Below are 17353 nucleotides of genomic sequence, written 5' to 3' on the forward strand. Positions count from 1 at the left end.
GTCTAGGAAACGACGCGAGGGAATTAGCGTGTGGAGTCACCGGATGAAGCCAAATGGAGGGGAGAGGCTTTCCCCTCGCTGAGCCTATGACATACTCGGGCCTATCGACGTCACGTGCCATGTCATCCCGACCTTGGCTGGGCCATCTTCACTCTTTTGCTCCTCACGCGATGAGTGGGCCGCGCCCCTCTGTTCGCGCATTTCTTTGCGATCTACCGTGTCTACCGGCGGATTCCAAAATTCGATTTTTGGGCTGGTGCGTTTGGGAGATTCCAGCTGAAGACTATACCCTAAGACGGCTTCTAGTTACTAACATGTCAACAGCGTGAGGCAATACAACGTCAATATTGGTCATCTTGTTCTAGAACACCATTATCCGCGCAACAGAAAAGAGTCCAGCGTAGTGTCCGTGGATATCAATGCTGTTCTTGAAGACCTGACATCTGAGGAGCTACGGGTAGGCTCTTGGTTGAATGTATTGGGTTATGTGCGCGATACAACACCACAACCTGCGTCCAGTTCAAGTCAAGAGGGCTCTCAGCAGTCAAATGAGACCCCACCGGCTAGACTTCCCCCACGCCCGGTCTCCATTGAAGCAGTGATGGTCTTCCCTGCGGGTGCTATTGCCCTGGGAGAATATGAACGAATCTTACGCAATGCGCAAGATGTGGAACGCCGAGTTCACAACCAACCATGAGATCCATGGGTGTATTATCAATTAACTCATGATCATAATGATTTCCATCACGAGCTTTGGCTCGAGTGTTGTTTTTTCCTGTTCATCAGGCGCCAGGCATGATGTCGCGTTCATGCCAGGGCGTTTCAGGAGACAATCAACCTGATTGTCAGACACCGCCAATGCAAAGATGATCTCGTGATGGGGTATCGAGATGAACCAAATACGCAAACGCAAATAGCAGCACTCATTTAGCGTCATTCAGCTTCTCCTCATCGTTCAGAGCAACAGCCTGCCTGGGCACTCTACGTGCCCTCTTGCCCTCTAACTTCTTCTTGTCCTCCTGCATGCGTTGAATGAGGTCACTCTTCTGGCGGATTCTATGCCCGTACTTATAGAACACGAACGGAATGGGCACAATAATCACCTCGAGTAGTCCCAGCAGCGTACCAGACCAGTTCGGGCCGAGACTGTCATACATGTATGATCCGGCCAGCGGAAGCACACCACCCAGAACGCTACGGATGACGGAATTGCCTGCTAAAGCGGAAGCAGCGTACATACCGTAGCTGCCAGTGAGATAATTAGACGCATAAATGAACACACCCGTGTTTCCCGCGCCGAACGGGATACCTGCCAGCAGCGGCACGATCCAGTGAATTGAGGCAGGAGAACAGGTCCAGGCGAACCAGAGCTCACCAACGGGGATTAAGAGAGAGCAAATGCAGACGAAAGAGACCATAGCTTCAGGGTACACGTGACCCGTCTCTGGGTCGATCTTGTGGCGGTTGATGAGGCGGCGCACAAGTGGTTCGCTCGCGATCGTGAGAATCACGCCGATCCCGATTCCCATGAAAGCAAGACCGGATAGACCAAGGCCCCAACCTCGAATATCTTCAAAGACGATTGGGTAGGCAACGAAACACAGGTAGAGGATGCCGTAGACGATGGCAATGTAGATGTTCCAGAAGATGCTGAGTGGGAAGTTAGCCAACTCTCAGAACGTTATGGCTGGTCATCTTACCAGATGGGCTCAGTAACAGCCATCACGAACGGTCGACTCAGGTTTAGCTTGAGGATCTCAGAAAGGCTGGCCTTTTGGTCGTAGCGAGACCACCAGCGCGAATCATCGGTCTCCTTGCGCAGCCTGGCAGCCTTCTTCTGCAGCAACGTCGGAGCATACGTCTCCTTGAGAATCAATGCGAAGGCCAAGGCCACAGCAGAGAGCAGCAATGCAATCCAGCACATCCAGCGCCAGCCGAGATATTGCGTGACGAAGCCTCCGATCACAGGGCCCAGAACTATTCCATCTAATTAGCAGGAACCCTCCGATCAATGGGTTCAAACAAACGAACCTGGCCCATTTAGTGGGCCGATACTCCAAATCGAAATAGCCAGCGCACGATGCTCATCATCCACCAGATCCGCCACCATACCCGGCGCAGTGGAGATCATGACACTGCCGAAGAAAGCACCGATGAAACGGACTACAATTAATTCCGTGACCGAGGTACCGAGCGCGCAGGGAATGATCAAGACCGTGAAGAGAGCTAAACACAAGACACAAACGGGCTTCCGGCCATAGACCTCACTCAAAGGCGCCATGAACATAGACCCGATGGCCAGACCAAAGAGGTAGAAAGTAAGCCCCAGCGTCACGAGTGTCTCCGATTTGCCGAATTCAGTTCCGATCTGAGTCATGCCCGAAGTATACGAGGTCGAATATAGCACACTGTATCCATTAGTGCGAGGGTCTTTGCATCCGATTTCCAACAGACTTACACAGTCGTTGTATTCCATGACAAGAACACCAATGCCATAGCCTTGTACTTCAACGGCCAGTTTTTGGGGTTTGTAGGATCGTCCTCTCCATCCCAATCAACCTCGTAAGTAGGATCCGCTGTCGCGTTCGTCGGGATATTTGTCACTCGTTCCGCCAGCGACATATGATCCGACACCCGGGACGTACGCGCCGTCAGTGTCTTGCCAATATCATCATTGTCGGCTTGAGTATTCACTGAAGAGACGGTCTCTGCGATGGAATCAGTATCGTGCGACACGCGACGTGCATCCCGAGGCCATTTCTCTTGGGACTCGGCGGAGGGGTGAGGGGAAGACATCCCCACAGTCGACCCTAATGGTATCAGATTAAAGGTTCGATAGCTCAGAGCAATGCCGAATCTCTTCTGATATGGAAGAACGGAAAGAGCTTCGAATTAAAAGAGCGAAAGAATCAAGATAATGCTACTAGTTGGACCCCCAGATTTCTAAGTATGACCAAGAGGGGGGAAAGTAAAGCAACCTAGAAGATACTAAGCGGTTTTGTAGCAACGCTGAACAAAGCTAAATAGTTGAAATTTCTCCGAAGAGGACTATGTGGGGCTCATGATAAGCCTATGAGTCGACGATGGCGTGTGAAGTGTCGTGCTGCATCTCAGAAAGGAGGCCGAGGGTCCTTTCCTATGGACAAGTACAATACTTGTATATCAGGTGCCTTGTCCGTCGCAGCCGTTTTGCGAAATAACCTCAGTTCCTTGTACCCGAGTGTCATCCCCGATGACCTCCACATTCAGAACCCCGTGGGTACACTCCATACCCTTAAGTCAGTGGGTGGCCCCCCCCTATCACTACAGTACAGAGTATAGGTACTCCAAAGTGGGTTCCGAGGCCCATGATTGGGAAAGGGCCTGTACCGTGCCGGTTTCCCGAATACATAATCCCCGGTCCCAAGTATGGACCAACAGCGTGGCTCTGTGGCAGAGCCAAGCTATGCACCGAATACGCGGGGTCGGAATTCCTTAGTCGTGCAGTCACAGATACAATTGCGGTGAACACTACCAGAGCTCGGGCACAGACTTAGGATAGTACGGCAAAGCGAAGATCCCGATTATTGACACGGTTCTGTGGGCCCCCAAAGCCCGAAAAGATGAGAAAAGTTTTTTCAATCTAAGAAATTCTGCCCAAGGGCGGAAACTGTTCCGCTCAGGGGGTCCAAACCTCCATTCGGTAGATCAACCTTGAACAGACGCAGTAAGAGTCCGACTAAAGTGGGTGGAGCTCAGTCCAAGTTCCAGGCCCTTGTTTAACATTTTCTTAGCGTGGTCCAGATGAGTTAAATCTTCAGCTCGCCGTGGCATTCCTAAATCAACAAAACCTCCGAAGAGTTAAAATGGGCGGTTCAACAGTTGGCCAACCGGAGCAGCCACACAAATTCGTTTCAGTAACCGAGCCCGCTTCTCTAAGCGATGCGCTCGCTTGCAATGTCGGGTCGATTGTGACAGTGCACGACCTGCTCAAACTTGATATTCTGATACCAATAAAAATGAACTCCTTTTCTCCCTTTCGGGTCTTCTGCCATAGTCTGCGACTGCGTTTGTTTTCTCATGGCGCTTCCCGCATTGTAAGGCAGTGACCATCCAACGTACAAAGGATTTCCTCTGCTTCATTTGTCTCTTTCGCTCCTACAATCATCCGTCATGACTTGGATGATCATTGCCTCAGTCTTAGGCCTAGCAGCAGTCTACCTTAATCATGTCAACACGGCCATGAAGCGTGTGCCGGATGAGGCGCAGATGGCATCTCCTCATCGCTGGACTGTGGAGGAGATTCAAGCCGCTTACAAAAAGAGCCAGGAAAGTCCAGTCGATGTAACCAAGAGCTTGCCTCCGAAGCAGTCTCGACGATACGTGGTTGTCGGAGGATCAGGTACGTGCTGTGCCCGGCCGTCCTCGCCGAAAGATTTGCGAGGGAAAGAAAAGGTACTCAACATTGATATTGTCAATAGGTCTCGTTGGCGGCTGGATTGTCTCTCACCTGCTTGCTCGAGGTGAAGACCCGACCTCACTGCGTATTCTGGATCTTCTATCGCCTACGAAAGATATTCTTGAACTGGGCGTGGCCTGGGTCAAAACGAATATTACCGATGAGCTGGCCGTTTCTACTGCCTTCGAACAGCCCTGGCCTGAAACGGTTGCAAAGCTTCCCTTGACAGTCTTCCACACCGCAGCTGCAATCCGTCCGCAAGACCGCCTCGAAATGTTCCTGCCGTATTGCAGCAAGGTTAACATCGACGGTACCAAGAACGTCATGAACGCGGCCAAACAATCCGGCGCCAGCTGCTTCGTTTCCACCTCGTCAGGTTCCGTATCTTTGCACAGGCCAAATTTCTGGATCGCCCCTTGGAGCAAGCTTCCCTCTCATGCGGTGCAGGCTATCAGCGACGACGCCAAGATCCCCGAGCGCCACGACCAGTTCTTCGGTAACTACGCCGTCACCAAGATTGAAGCCGAGAGAATGGTCCGCTCCGCTGACGACCAGTCCTCCAACTTCCGCACGGGCTGTATCCGCCCCGCGAACGGCATCTATGGCATCGGCTCTGACGCCGCAATGACTATCACAGGCGTCTACCTCCGTAACGGCGGCAGCCCAACCTGGGTCCGGCCCATTATCCAAAGCTTCGTGAATGCCGAGAACGTCTCAATCGCCCACCTCCTCTATGAGCAACGCCTCATAGAGCAAAGCCAGCCAGGCTCGACTCTGCCCAACATCGGCGGCCAGGCTTTCGTTGTGACGGACCCGAACCCAGCCATCGCATTCAGCGACATCTACACTCTTCTCACCACCTTATCCAAGACACCAGTCGAATTCCCGACTCTGCAACCCGCCCTGCTACTCGTCTTTTCTTACCTCGTGGAGCTCTATTGTGTCGTCCAGCACAAGTATCTCCCCTGGCTTCTTCCCAAACTGACTGGCGATCTGGCCCAGATGCAGCCTTCATTATTCGCCATTTCGGATATTTTCTGCTTTGCAGATGACTCGCGTGCTCGCAAGTCGCCGGAGCAGGGTGGCTTGGGCTATGCACCGCCTATCAATACGCTTGAGGGAATGTGCAAACAGCTGGTGGATTGGAATGCCAAGGCTGAGGCAAAGCTGGTCGATGTTTCTGGAAAGAGTACCGTTGAGATCACCCAGGATGGGGTTGACGTTAATCTTGTTATGCCGGAGAAGGAAATCTAGAGGATTCGGAATAGATTGCTTGCATGGATGTAACTGTCGGATGGGACTTGCATGGAGGTACTACACTTTGAAACAGCTGTAACAGTTTTTTTTTGGTTTTTTTTTGGTTTTGTTTATTTTTTTTAATTTTTTTTTTGACTTGCATAGTTAAGCGCCCGGAACTGGGTTATATTTGACATTTCAGATTCATTCTCATTCTTGTTACATCATAATCCTGCTTTGGCTTGCATTCGCATCGCAGTGCGGAACATGCGGACATTTCAATACCGTCTGGAGTGGCTTCTTTTTTTTCTATTGTTTTCTATTCTTGACCGGATATTGATATTGTTCGTTTGACCTTCGTAGCTGTTTTGGGGGGGGAGGGCGCTTTGTTTAGAAGACAAGGGCTCGATGAACAGTTTCAAGCAACGAGGTAGACTAAGATTCACTTTTCATATTCAACAGGATATTTGAAAATACCTTTTGTTTTAGAAAATCGTCTTTCCAGTCGGTTGTTTAACAACGGGCTATATAGCACTCTGCTAAGAAAGTTCATCGATGATTTTGCTTAGTATGGGCCAGACAATCAACAACGCTTGTATAAGGATCATTATGTGAATTGCATAAGAGAAGAAAGGCTATTTCGGGCGTGGTGGTATCATTCATCGGAGACTATGGGGGTTGAGAGCCACGAAGAGACCTGGACAGGATTTGGAGCGCAGCCCAGAAAAGAATGCGACAGATGGCATAGTGAAAATCTGAAGCCATTTAAGAGACTTCTCGACCTGAGCTAGCACACACTCTGTGAGACTTTTGTGTCTAGCTTGTCCGTCAAGGCCAAGGGCTCGCTGGTCCAAATGCCGTGGCAGCAATATCGTCGATATGAGATGTATCGGTCATGAGCTCTGCTTCACATTGCTCAGCAGAGACACTGCGTTAAAGAGGGCGAGCGCTTCAAGCTGAGAATGGCGTTTCCAGGACATACAGAAGCAGAAAAGAGCTCTTCACATGTGAAAGGACTGTTCCACAAGACAAAGCCGAGTGCAACAGTCCCAGACTTGACGGAATCATGCATCCTAGGGGGCAATAAATCGTGGACTTTAATCAAAGAGATCGCGCAGTACAGACAGCTGATTTATCGTGGCTGCTGGGCAGCTTGGCGTCTGTAGTCCAAAATCTGCTGGCGCAGTCCTTCGGACGCCAACTCGACATCCAGAACGGCTCCCACACCGCGCTTCCATGTCTCCTCGAGACTGACCATCTCGCCGTGACTAGCTTCCTGAGCGATCTTGCGCTGCTTGTTGACCTCCTCAGAGGCCTCCTTGGTATCGGCCAGCTCCTTCTCAATGCCACGCAGGATATCTTCAAGCTGGGAGTTGCCGATCAGCCAGGCGTTTCTGCCGTTCTCCTCAAGGAGAGAGGTTCTCATAACGTTTAGTGAGATGTGAAGATGACACGTAGGCCTTTTGCAGAGTCTTGCGCCATTCGTCTAGGTTGGGAGCTTCATTGTCGTTGGCGCGGGTTGGAGGTTCCGGGGCTTCGTAGCGAGTTAGGTCAATGCCACCAGTAAAAGGAGCACCGGCTTCCTTGCGTGCGAGCTCTTGTTGGATTAGAGAGGAGAAATTGGTTTCAGGAGCGGCGGGAATTGAGGGATGGAGAGTTGTGGCGTGTTCGGGCGCAAGCTCGGAGTTGATGAGTTGCTGGGCTTGCTGTCGCGCAGAGGCTGAGGGCGCAACATCAAGGTCTGCGAAATTGTTAACTAGAGGCCAAGGTCAAGTGGAGATGCGGTGACATACAGGGCAAGGAATCGTGGGATTCATTGATGAGAGACATTTTGAGATTGAGCACAATAGATGGCACTAAATCAATAGCGAAGCCATTCTAACGAGGCTGCGCGCGGAGGCGGTGTATCACGTGCCTATACACAACGGGGTCCACTTTAAACTAAGTCTACTAGTATCAGTATGGGCCGGCTCCACTGTAGCTAGAAGCCTCGAGGTGCCGAAGATCCCAAGATATCGGACAAATGCTACTCAGTAACCAAGGACTGTCAGATGGTGCCACTATGATCATCACTACCCACCTAGGACCAGTGCCCGCCTGGATCCCTGGGTTGCCCCCCAGGGCAGTTACATGGCCGAGGGCCCCGAAGCTTGAACGATGAGGCTTGGCAGCTCATGCATGCAATCTACGGACTAGTATTCAAGACATATGAAAAGGACATCGGACAGATGTACAACTCCGTGCGGGGAAACAGAGCCAAGCCTAGCCCCAAAGGAGCTTGCGGAATGCTGGTGCACGACGATCCCCGGCCCTGCAGGGTTTGTGGTGCCCTGTGCCTCTCCCGTCACACTTCGCTTAGAGAGATCCAATACAACCTTCCGGAAGGCATCTCGACATGGTTAATGCTTAATCCTTCCCTTGGCTAATGATCTTCGAGATCCATCTCTGACTTTCCGGTCATGAGCATCCTTCTGTCCTAGCTTTTAAAATCCCTTGTCTGCCTCCCAGGCTCTCCTGCCTCAAGATCTCATTGTGACCCTGACTTTATTTGTCGTCTTCCGTAGCCAACATGGCTCATTTGAGATTGGGCGTCGCTCTGGGCGTGCTCACTTTGACCTTGTTGGTGTTCATGCAACTGCTTGCTGCGCTGCACACCAGTTTCGAGACCCCTACGTCCAGCTTCAGTAGGAGCTTCAATCAGTGGAAAAGTCGAACCGATGCGGCAAATGCCGCGAACAATGACCTATTTCTGGTAGGAGCTGGCAAGGCGGATGTCACCGGGTTTGTCCTTCCTTGTCCCTAATCGAATTGGTCGGTCGTCATTAAAATGTGATTATAGGCCGGTCGTTGAGGTAGATTTCAACGGATACGCGAGCCTTGATCAGCTGGGAACGGGCTTGCGTCAGAGACTCTACGCTCGATCGTTCATTTTTGCAAACCCTAGCAAGCCCGATGACACTTTCATCTATGTCGTTCTCGACACGCTAGCCGGCGACACTGCCGTTAGGCATGGAGTTCTGCAGGAACTCTCGGCGCTAGGTGGCGAGTATGCCCACTATGGTGAGCACAACCTTGCGTTGACAGGAACTCATTCCCATTCTGGTCCTGGGGCGTGGATGAATTATCTCCTGCCTCAAATTCCGACCAAAGGGTTTGACAAACAGAGTTACCAGGCTATTGTGGATGGCACGGTCCTATCAATTCAACGCGCACATGAAAGCTTGACGCCAGGCCGTCTCTTATTCGGATCCATCGAGCTTGACGATGCCAACATCAACCGCAGTCCTTATGCATATGACCAAAACCCGGAGGAAGAAAAGGCTCGATACTCGGCCAATGTTGACAAGACTCTGACCATCTTGCGATTTGATCGCGATTCGGATAATAAGACTGCAGCTATCTTGACCTGGTTCCCTGTACATGGCACATCCATGTACAATAATAACACCATCGTTACTGGGGATAACAAGGGAGTTGCCGCTTACCTTTTCGAACGCAGTGTGAATGGCGATGCACGATTTGCCGACGATGTTGTCATTGGCTTCTCGCAGGCCAATGTTGGAGATACAAGCCCGAACATTCTGGGTGCATGGTGTGAGGATGGGTCCAACAAGATGTGCACCTATGCCGACAGTACTTGTGGAGGCACAAATGAGGCCTGCCATGGCAGAGGCCCCTTCTTCCGCGAGAAGGACAACGGAGCGAAGAGTTGTTTCGAGATCGGCAAGCGCCAATACAGTGCTGCCAAAACGCTCTATGAGCAGATGGACAAGACTCCTGTTCTCACGGGCGATGTCAGGTCTTTCCACGTTTTCCAGGATATGAATGGCTATACCTTCACGTCACCATTCAATGGGTCTACACTGAAGACATGCCCAGCAGCATTGGGCTACTCCTTTGCGGCAGGGACTACAGATGGACCTGGAGCGTTTGACTTTACGCAGAATTCCTCAGGACCGGCTACCAATAATCCTCTTTGGCTTGTCGCACGGGCATTTATCCATCAACCCAGTGAAGCACAAAAGCAGTGTCAGGGAGCCAAAGATATTCTCCTGGATGTAGGAACCCTCACTGAGCCATACGCCTGGGCTGCAGACATCGTCGATATTCAGGTTCTCCGAGTAGGGCAGCTATTCATCATCATATCGACTTCTGAGGCTACGACAATGTCTGGAAGACGCTGGAAGGAAGCAATTGCAAAAGGTGCGACAGATCTCGGAATTTCAGATCCCCAAGTTGTACTAGGAGCACCGTCCAACAGCTACGCTCACTATGTCGCGACCGAGGAAGAATTCAGCGTTCAGCGTTACGAGGGCGCATCTACCCTTTACGGGCCTAACGAGCTCGCCGCCTATATCAACCTGACCCTCACCTATCTCCCGTACCTGGGAGGTGCCTCGGTCATAGCCAACTTGCCCGAACTCCCTGCTGGTCCCAGCCCTCCGATCAATACAAATAGGTCACTCAGTTTCATTACAGGAGTTGTCTACGATGAAGCGCCCATTGGCAAATCCTTTGGAGACGTGACTGCCAACCCTGGAGCAGGGCCTTACAAGCCCGGCGACACGGTCAATACAACATTTGTCGGCGCCAACCCGCGCAATGACCTCCGTCAGGAGTCGACCTGTGCAGCGGTGGAAATGAAAAACGATGAAACTGGTGAATGGGAAGTTGTGCGCAATGATCGCGACTGGAACCTGGTGTTCAATTGGAAGCGAACCCACTTCATCCTCGGGTATAGTGAGGTCACGATTCAATGGAACATTGAAGATGACTACTATGGTGTGGACAACCCGAACCCCGTGCAGAGTGGCACCTATCGATTGCACTACTATGGGAATTCAAAGAATGCACTAGGGCAGATCTCATCGTTTGAGGGGATTGGAGGAAGCTTTACCGTGGCTACCTAGAGATCCCCGGAATCCAGGCACAGAGAAGACAGAAGAGTACAATCGATTATGTCACTGAGTCATTGAAGCCCTGCAGCCTAGCACATGGTGAATCGTAGAAAATGGACAATAAAGGATGATACACCTACGGCTTTTCCTGAGAAAATAATAATCTAGAGGGGTCTCTAATCCTTGAGTTCTCGGCTCGTTCTCGATAGGCACTTTGGTTGAGATTTCCATTGTAAACCTCTTTCTATTCTGTTTCCAAACGATACCTCTGAATGACGTCGAATAACTTTGGCTCGATCACTCTTTAGAACCAATTGTGGTCAATTCCAGATCTGGCTGTACGCGCCCTGAAGAACGAGGTGGGCCCAAAAATGATGGGGCTAAGCGCCGTGCCTGGGGTCCTTTGTCAACGGGCCTTTTGATTTGCTATTGTTCGCTATTTACGATCTGCTATTTTCCAATTTTCTATTTACAGTGAAACGTCGTCCCACAAAGCGCCTGCTCTTTCATCTTTCATCAGGGCCTAGGTAACCACATTCACCCTGAGTCTTCATATTAAGATGCCAGCCTAGGACTTGGCCTTCGAAATGCAAATCCATATTTTATTTCCTTAGTGTTCTTTCGCGTCTTAGACTGCCTCATTCTTTTTCCTGGTGTGAAATCGAGCCACTCTGTTCCTGACCTTCTTTCCTTTTCGTTTCCCCCCTGCTAGCTAAGCCATACCATCATTTACTACTTCCACACCGAAATATCGACTGCCATGGACTGCTGTGGCATGTTTTCTTTGTGATTCATTGAGTCTGCAGCTTATATTTCCTATTGACAGACTGTTCTTTTGTTCCATCTCGTTCCTTCCACCTTCCCAGTGACCTTCGTCCTCTCGTGCGTTGCTGGACCCCAAGGCTTCTTAGGCCGAGAATATGCTCTTCACTCGCTTTTACATTTTCTACGCTCTCGTGTGGACTTGTGCGGCTGGTCCGATCGCTCGTTCCCTCGATCCAACTCCAATCGCTGCCTCTGAAACTGCTTCAACCGGTTCTACTTCATCGCCTGCTGCGGAGGAAACTCAAGGAATCTTGACTGTCATTCCTGTCACGCCATCATGGCTACTTTCTTCATCAGTACCGGTGGAGACATCGTATACATCTTCATCCTCGGTTGACTTAACCCAGTCTGCCGCCGAATTGTCCTCTACACGGAGCGATGAGCGAACAATGCCTCTTATCGTGTACACATCATCTGCAACGCCTACATCAGAAGCTGTCACCCCATCTTCAGCACCCGTCAGTGAAACTTCAAGCTCCTCAGATGCACCAGCAATATCTTCGACTTTGACAGTCCTTAGCGAGAGTACCAGTAGCTCTTTACCGATGTCTGCATCTCCCCTACCTAGTTCCAATTCACCTGGAACGAGCATTTCATCTGCCAAAATGACTATCTCGTCTTCAGCCAGTCCTAGCTCCACAGCTTCGAGCCATGAAGCAGGATCTAGCAACTCTGTTCCCTCTCCTCATGTGGGAGTCTCAGGACGTCCCCGGCCGGGTAGCACTATGACACCTCACACAGGGATTTCGGCATCGACGAATGCAACCCCGAGAGCGACTACTCACGCAGATGCTCCGAGTAAAAGTTCTACTGCGTCTCAAGAGTTCACGTCGACCCATGCGAGTATTTCCACGTCCCCGGTGTATGAGACTACCCTCAGCTCATTAGCTGCAGCGACAACAAGCATCCCGGTTGGCGTCGTCGGCCTCATCTCCGACTCGAGAAGTAGCACCAGTCAATCTAATCCGTCAGCACTCGTAGCTCCGACTACAACAGTGCCCGCTACGGCATCATCGTCTGCTGTCATAACATCACCTGTCACAACGGCATCTTCCACACAATCGGTATCAGAAGCCGAAAAAGTGCACACAGTCATAGGGTCTGTGATCGTCTGGGTGCCAGGAAGTGGCGAGTCTGCGCTCACTACCCAGACAATCCTGCCAACTTCTACGAAGCTATCTATTCCTCAGACCTCCACCATTCCGCAGTACGAAACTTCTCCTCCTGCCGAGACCACTACTCCTCAGATGACAACATCGAAAACTCTCGAGACTACCGTTCCGCATGAACCAAGTACCTCCACCTTAACCTCATCTTCATACACAACAGAAAGAACCGTAGACACAACTACCACTGCCACCTCGACGTCTCTCTCCACAACTTCAACTTCTCCTTCAGCAACTACCACGACCCACGAGCCGAAAACCATCACTGTGCAAGACACATCAACAGAAAGAGTGACAGTGACAATTTCCGGCCCAACAGTTACCATCACCCCAGCCTTATCATTTACCAGCGCAAGCACAACACCTACACCCACCGAAGATCCCATAGAAACAATCACGATCCATAACACAGCAATCGAAAGCGTCACGGTGACTATCCCTGGTCTGACTATCACAGTCACACCGACGCCGACAAGTATGGCTTTGAGCCCTACTTCGACCATGCCAGGTGCATTATCCGTGATTCCAGTCACGCCCACCAATTTCATCACAATCATTGAGACAGAGACTGTGACGACCACTGCTACTATGACGATCACGACGTTCTAGGAATGATTTGGCTGCATATTTGTGGCATGCACTTTTTGTGAATGGGTCCAAGTGTACTTGCAACCTAGTCTTTCCAGCATTTGAAAGGGTGATTGGGGTGGATGAATAATTTCTTTCCGGATGAATGTCTCCTTACTTTGTACCCATTATCTGTAATCCAGTTTTCTGTGCGGCAATGTGTATCTGCAAGGGAGTATGTCGCGATGCTTGGGAGGCTTCTTCCTGCTACAAATACCGCTCGAAGGGGACTTGAATTTCAGATTACACGGCTTCTATTGGCCCTAATAAAACACACTCAACTACAATTCGGACAAGAAACCACCAACATCCGCAAATTTCAGCTGATACTCCTTCAAGCTAGCCCACTGGCTCAGCTCCTCCTGATCACGCTCATAGTCACTCAAGTAACTCATTGCGCGCACGTTCGCCAGTGGACTGACGCCCTCGGCTCCACTACTTAGATCCGTGGCTACGGAGGCGTGGCCTTCGAGGCGGACAAGGGTATCGACGAAGGCGTGAAGGTAAGATTCCGCTTCGGCGGACGTAAGGACATGGGGGCTTGAGGTGTTCGGACCGGGATTTGAAACTCCTGCTAGGGGAGTGACCAATGGGTCTTCGGTTGGAATGGTTTTTGTTGTTTGGTTGAGAAGGGTGGATGCTACTTGACGGATTTTGGTTGTCTACTTTGGGATTAGTTTATCATTTGGAACGAGGATAGTAGAATTGGACTTACGATGCTCCCGCCGTTGGGCTCCATGTTGACTTCGTTGACGGTACGCAGGAGGATGAAAAATTCCTTGATGACCAGTTTGCGCTCCTCGGCCATCATGCGGCCAATGGAGTCTGTTTGTATGTGTGCCAGAGCCTGTGAAGAGGTATTCGGGCCTACCGTCGAGGCCGGCTCAGCAGGTATCTCTGATGACGGCTCATGTTTGATGTGCGGTATGGCAGGCGTCGGGATGGATATTTTTGCCGAGTTCCCATATTTGGTGAATGTCTCAAAGAGATTCCAGTATTTTTCAACCAGGTATGACCTTGTGCAGAGTTGGCTAGCATAAATATTGGCCTTCTGGATCTCGTACTGGATCGCTCGACGTTCCTGATGAATGTGGTCATGAGGGTAGTTGAATATTGAGCCGTCCTCGTTCAGCCCAGACAGTCCAGCTGGGGAGATCCGCTTGGGGTGGAAGAGGGACAGCTCGACGGGGACATTTGAAAGCGCAGACTTCGCCTTTTGGAGACATTCCCACAGACAGGAGCGCTGATGCTCCCAGTCAAAGATCTGGCCACTGCCGAACGCGATATCCCAAGCCAACAAAGCATTGTTCGAGCCGTAAACCCGGACGTTTGCGTTGAAAGCGACAAGTTGTGATACACGATCGGCAGGTTGAGCGCTGACATGGGTGGAGAAGAGGAACTCGTCGTCAATCTCAAGCGGGAGCGGGGGATATCGATCAGTTGGGGTCTCAGGAGGGATTTGAACCTTAATGTCGGAGGAGCCCATCTGATGCAGAGTTTGATATCCAACCAGTGTGACGTAGAATAGCCGACGGCCCAACTCCTGGGTTATCAGATCTACCGTCGGATTGTCCGTGAGATTTTGGGCTGGTTGATCATGTGTCGTTCCTGACGCTGGGGACATTGGACCCGTGGCGTTTGGTTCGGATGCAGAGGGCAGAGGTGAAGGAGAACGACAAAGGTCATATACCTGAATCATAGTGCGACATTCCGCCAGATAGACACGGCATCGGCGCATACTGTAAATGTAGCCGGAACATAGCCCTAAGAAATAACTCGTGGCTGCATCGTAAACTGTCACATTGCGGTCAAGATACCCAATGCCTCGAGCTTGAATGGCAACATCATGGCATCGCTTGACCAATGCTATGGAGTTGGGAAATGCAGAACGTTCTGCCTCGGTGTTGAGTCGTAGTTTGGGTCGCCGAGGAAAGGAGGCCACGAGGAATCCTATCATGGAGGCCAAGAGGGCTAAAAAAGTGCCGCTAGTAGTATCCTCGCGGCGTTCAAAGGCAGCACGAAAAGAAGGTTCATGGGGAACGGGAACCAAAGGGTGAATGTACATGAAGAAATCGTCTAAAAGTAGCTGAACCGTGTGCAATGAACAAATGGCTTCCGCAGAAGCGGGAATAGAGGTCGTTGACGAATGAATAGAAGCAGCAGATGGCTGAGGCGTGCTCGGCAAGATATATTCAGACAGGCTGGCCGGTGAATTATCCGACTGGGCTTCGAGCTTTTGCCTCTTCAAGTTTTCAGCATGCCGATTTGGAGGACCTCTTCTCCTGCTTGGCCTCGAAAATGTGCACGGAATATCCAGCGTAGCACAGGATCGACAAGGTGGACCACTGACATCACACTTTCCTTCTGGTCAGCAATTGTTCAGGAGGCTCTGGCATTCGTGAGGCTAGCTAACCTTCACCTTGCGAATACTGCAGGCATCGCATGCCTTGCGCAGTCGCGTTTTGGCATCCATTTGCGAGTATTTGGGACATTCGAACGTGCCGAGCTTGCGACTCTCAAAGCATGTTCGCCAAGAAAGACGTCTAAGCTGCTTGGGCGAAAGGGTCTAATGCATCCAGAGACTGCGGGGGACCCTTGACTGACCCACACGGCGGAACAACGGGTGGGATTCGGATGGAATTCGGGATGCAGCTTTATGCAGCTATTTTCTCACTTTGGTGCAGTCCGGAAAGCGTGCGACCGATCGAACAACCGGTCCTCTGTCGTTTCCCTCTAGCGTGAATTGCCGGAATCAACGGTTGAGCGGAGGCCTAAAGTCTGGAGCGAAGGGCGGATATGACGTTCCAGGGCTATGTGATGGTCGCACTGAAAAGTCGTCGAATGTGCAATCTCCGGACAAAGCAGCCTAGGCACTCAATTATCCCGATCCTAGTCCAGAACAATTCGAGTGCGGAAAGAAGCTTAGAGAGAAGTTGCCGTCCACCGAGGCAATAGTCACGTGTTCCACGCGGTTCCAAGGAGAACAATCTTGAAGTTAAGCTGAGCTCCGGCGCCGCATGATTGGATGGCCGCCACGCTCGGGGTGGGTTTGCCCCATTTTTTAAGTATCGGGGAAAGTAGGCTTCAATTTAAGGAATACCACCACTCGGCTGTTTCATCTATATTCATATCTATGGGCTATATCATACCGGTTCGTCACGATAACCATGACCTAGTCGATCAGGTCGCTGGTTTGCAAGATGCCGCTTACGCTGGAGGTCTGCAGCCCATAGAGCTGCACCCGCGGCAGTAGTCATGAGGAATATCATGGAGAAAGGGGGGATCAATTGAAGAACCATAGCGACCGTCCCGAATCTGTCATCGTCAGCACGACTCCCGTATAGGTCTGCAGTGAAAACTCACGTCGTATATTGCAGCTGTCGTTGAGCCACACTGTCCTTCCTCTCCTGTTTGGTAAAATCCAGCAGCTGGAAGTAGCGCCAGTGGTGAAACGGACCCGCCCGGTACCCCGTCAGAATGAGGAACATCGGTGTACCCGCGACAGGTATAAAATTCAACGGTAGCAAAATAATGAATTCGAGAATTTGCCGGAGAGAGAATGGCGCGTAGACGGCGCTAGTTGTCGGTGTGCCGAGTCGACTGGTCGGGTCGCCCGCCTCAGGATAGATGACTCGAGAGGCGAGTACAAGCTCTTCCTGGCCCTCATTCACCAAAACTGAATCAAATATATCCACCAGGGTCTCGTCCACGAAGAACGCCTCAAACAAGGCAGCAACAATAGCGGCGCCCTCACCGAGGACCAGGAAAGCTCCGCTGACCCACGCTCCGGCTCCCTGGAAGATAGCCAAGAAGGCCACTTGCGGCAGGTAAGTGAAAAAGAAGAGGAGGAAGTATACGAAACTGGAGAGGAGGACAATGGGGAGCAGGCGAGCCTTGAAAAGTGGCCAGAGAAATCGGTGGGTCGCGAAGTAGTGAACTCCCTAGCTCTGGTCAGTACAGATATGATGATCCCAAGTGGACGCACATCACTTACCTTGAGGGGATACAGCCATGCTGCACGAGTAGGATCCAAAGGCGCCATGCTGGAGAAGTGGCCGACGCTGCAAAAGGACTTTGAACGAAGTCCAGGAATGTAAAATAGGCACCAAACGATGCTTCTTATCGATAAGGGTCACGTTCGGATTAGTCATCAAAGGCTACTT

At 51.1% G+C, this 17353-nt stretch overlaps 8 protein-coding genes across 8 annotated transcripts; 4 read left to right on the forward strand and 4 right to left on the reverse strand.

Moving 5' to 3' along the window:
* Positions 1-170: 170 nt before the first annotated feature.
* Positions 171-697, forward strand: N7477_003272 (nuclear telomere cap complex subunit Ten1; the record flags this gene model as incomplete). The annotated part of the gene is made up of 2 exons (XM_056964935.1): positions 171-256; positions 325-697. 2 exons carry the CDS (start codon positions 171-173, stop codon positions 695-697), a joined length of 459 nt encoding a protein of 152 aa, XP_056824888.1.
* A 226-nt stretch (positions 698-923) lies between these two features.
* Positions 924-2796, reverse strand: N7477_003273 (MFS transporter; the record flags this gene model as incomplete). The annotated part of the gene is made up of 4 exons (XM_056964936.1): positions 924-1650; positions 1701-1977; positions 2032-2408; positions 2459-2796. 4 exons carry the CDS (start codon positions 2794-2796, stop codon positions 924-926), a joined length of 1719 nt encoding a protein of 572 aa, XP_056824889.1.
* A 1356-nt stretch (positions 2797-4152) lies between these two features.
* On the forward strand, positions 4153-5692 carry N7477_003274 (putative 3-beta hydroxysteroid dehydrogenase/isomerase family protein; the record flags this gene model as incomplete). Its single annotated transcript, XM_056964937.1, has 2 exons — positions 4153-4381; positions 4461-5692. 2 exons carry the CDS (start codon positions 4153-4155, stop codon positions 5690-5692), a joined length of 1461 nt encoding a protein of 486 aa, XP_056824890.1.
* A 1114-nt stretch (positions 5693-6806) lies between these two features.
* On the reverse strand, positions 6807-7504 carry N7477_003275 (pre-mRNA-splicing factor SPF27 family protein; the record flags this gene model as incomplete). The annotated part of the gene is made up of 3 exons (XM_056964938.1): positions 6807-7095; positions 7127-7415; positions 7468-7504. The coding sequence occupies 3 exons, from the start codon at positions 7502-7504 to the stop codon at positions 6807-6809; spliced, it is 615 nt and encodes a 204-aa protein (XP_056824891.1).
* Positions 7505-8243: 739 nt separating this feature from the next.
* Positions 8244-10584, forward strand: N7477_003276 (neutral/alkaline ceramidase; the record flags this gene model as incomplete). The annotated part of the gene is made up of 2 exons (XM_056964939.1): positions 8244-8455; positions 8514-10584. 2 exons carry the CDS (start codon positions 8244-8246, stop codon positions 10582-10584), a joined length of 2283 nt encoding a protein of 760 aa, XP_056824892.1.
* Positions 10585-11492: 908 nt separating this feature from the next.
* N7477_003277 (uncharacterized protein) lies at positions 11493-13172 on the forward strand (the record flags this gene model as incomplete). The annotated part of the gene is made up of 1 exon (XM_056964940.1): positions 11493-13172. One exon carries the CDS (start codon positions 11493-11495, stop codon positions 13170-13172), a length of 1680 nt encoding a protein of 559 aa, XP_056824893.1.
* Positions 13173-13471: 299 nt separating this feature from the next.
* On the reverse strand, positions 13472-15663 carry N7477_003278 (uncharacterized protein; the record flags this gene model as incomplete). Its single annotated transcript, XM_056964941.1, has 3 exons — positions 13472-13852; positions 13906-15432; positions 15604-15663. 3 exons carry the CDS (start codon positions 15661-15663, stop codon positions 13472-13474), a joined length of 1968 nt encoding a protein of 655 aa, XP_056824894.1.
* A 670-nt stretch (positions 15664-16333) lies between these two features.
* Positions 16334-17232, reverse strand: N7477_003279 (EI24 domain-containing protein; the record flags this gene model as incomplete). Its single annotated transcript, XM_056964942.1, has 3 exons — positions 16334-16505; positions 16554-17131; positions 17185-17232. 3 exons carry the CDS (start codon positions 17230-17232, stop codon positions 16334-16336), a joined length of 798 nt encoding a protein of 265 aa, XP_056824895.1.
* Positions 17233-17353: the final 121 nt, after the last annotated feature.

The sequence above is a fragment of the Penicillium maclennaniae genome (assembly GCF_028827695.1).
Source record: "Penicillium maclennaniae strain IBT 15551 chromosome Unknown utg000003l:1.0-5670915.0:1.0-5674809.0, whole genome shotgun sequence".
Taxonomy (NCBI): domain Eukaryota; kingdom Fungi; phylum Ascomycota; class Eurotiomycetes; order Eurotiales; family Aspergillaceae; genus Penicillium; species Penicillium maclennaniae.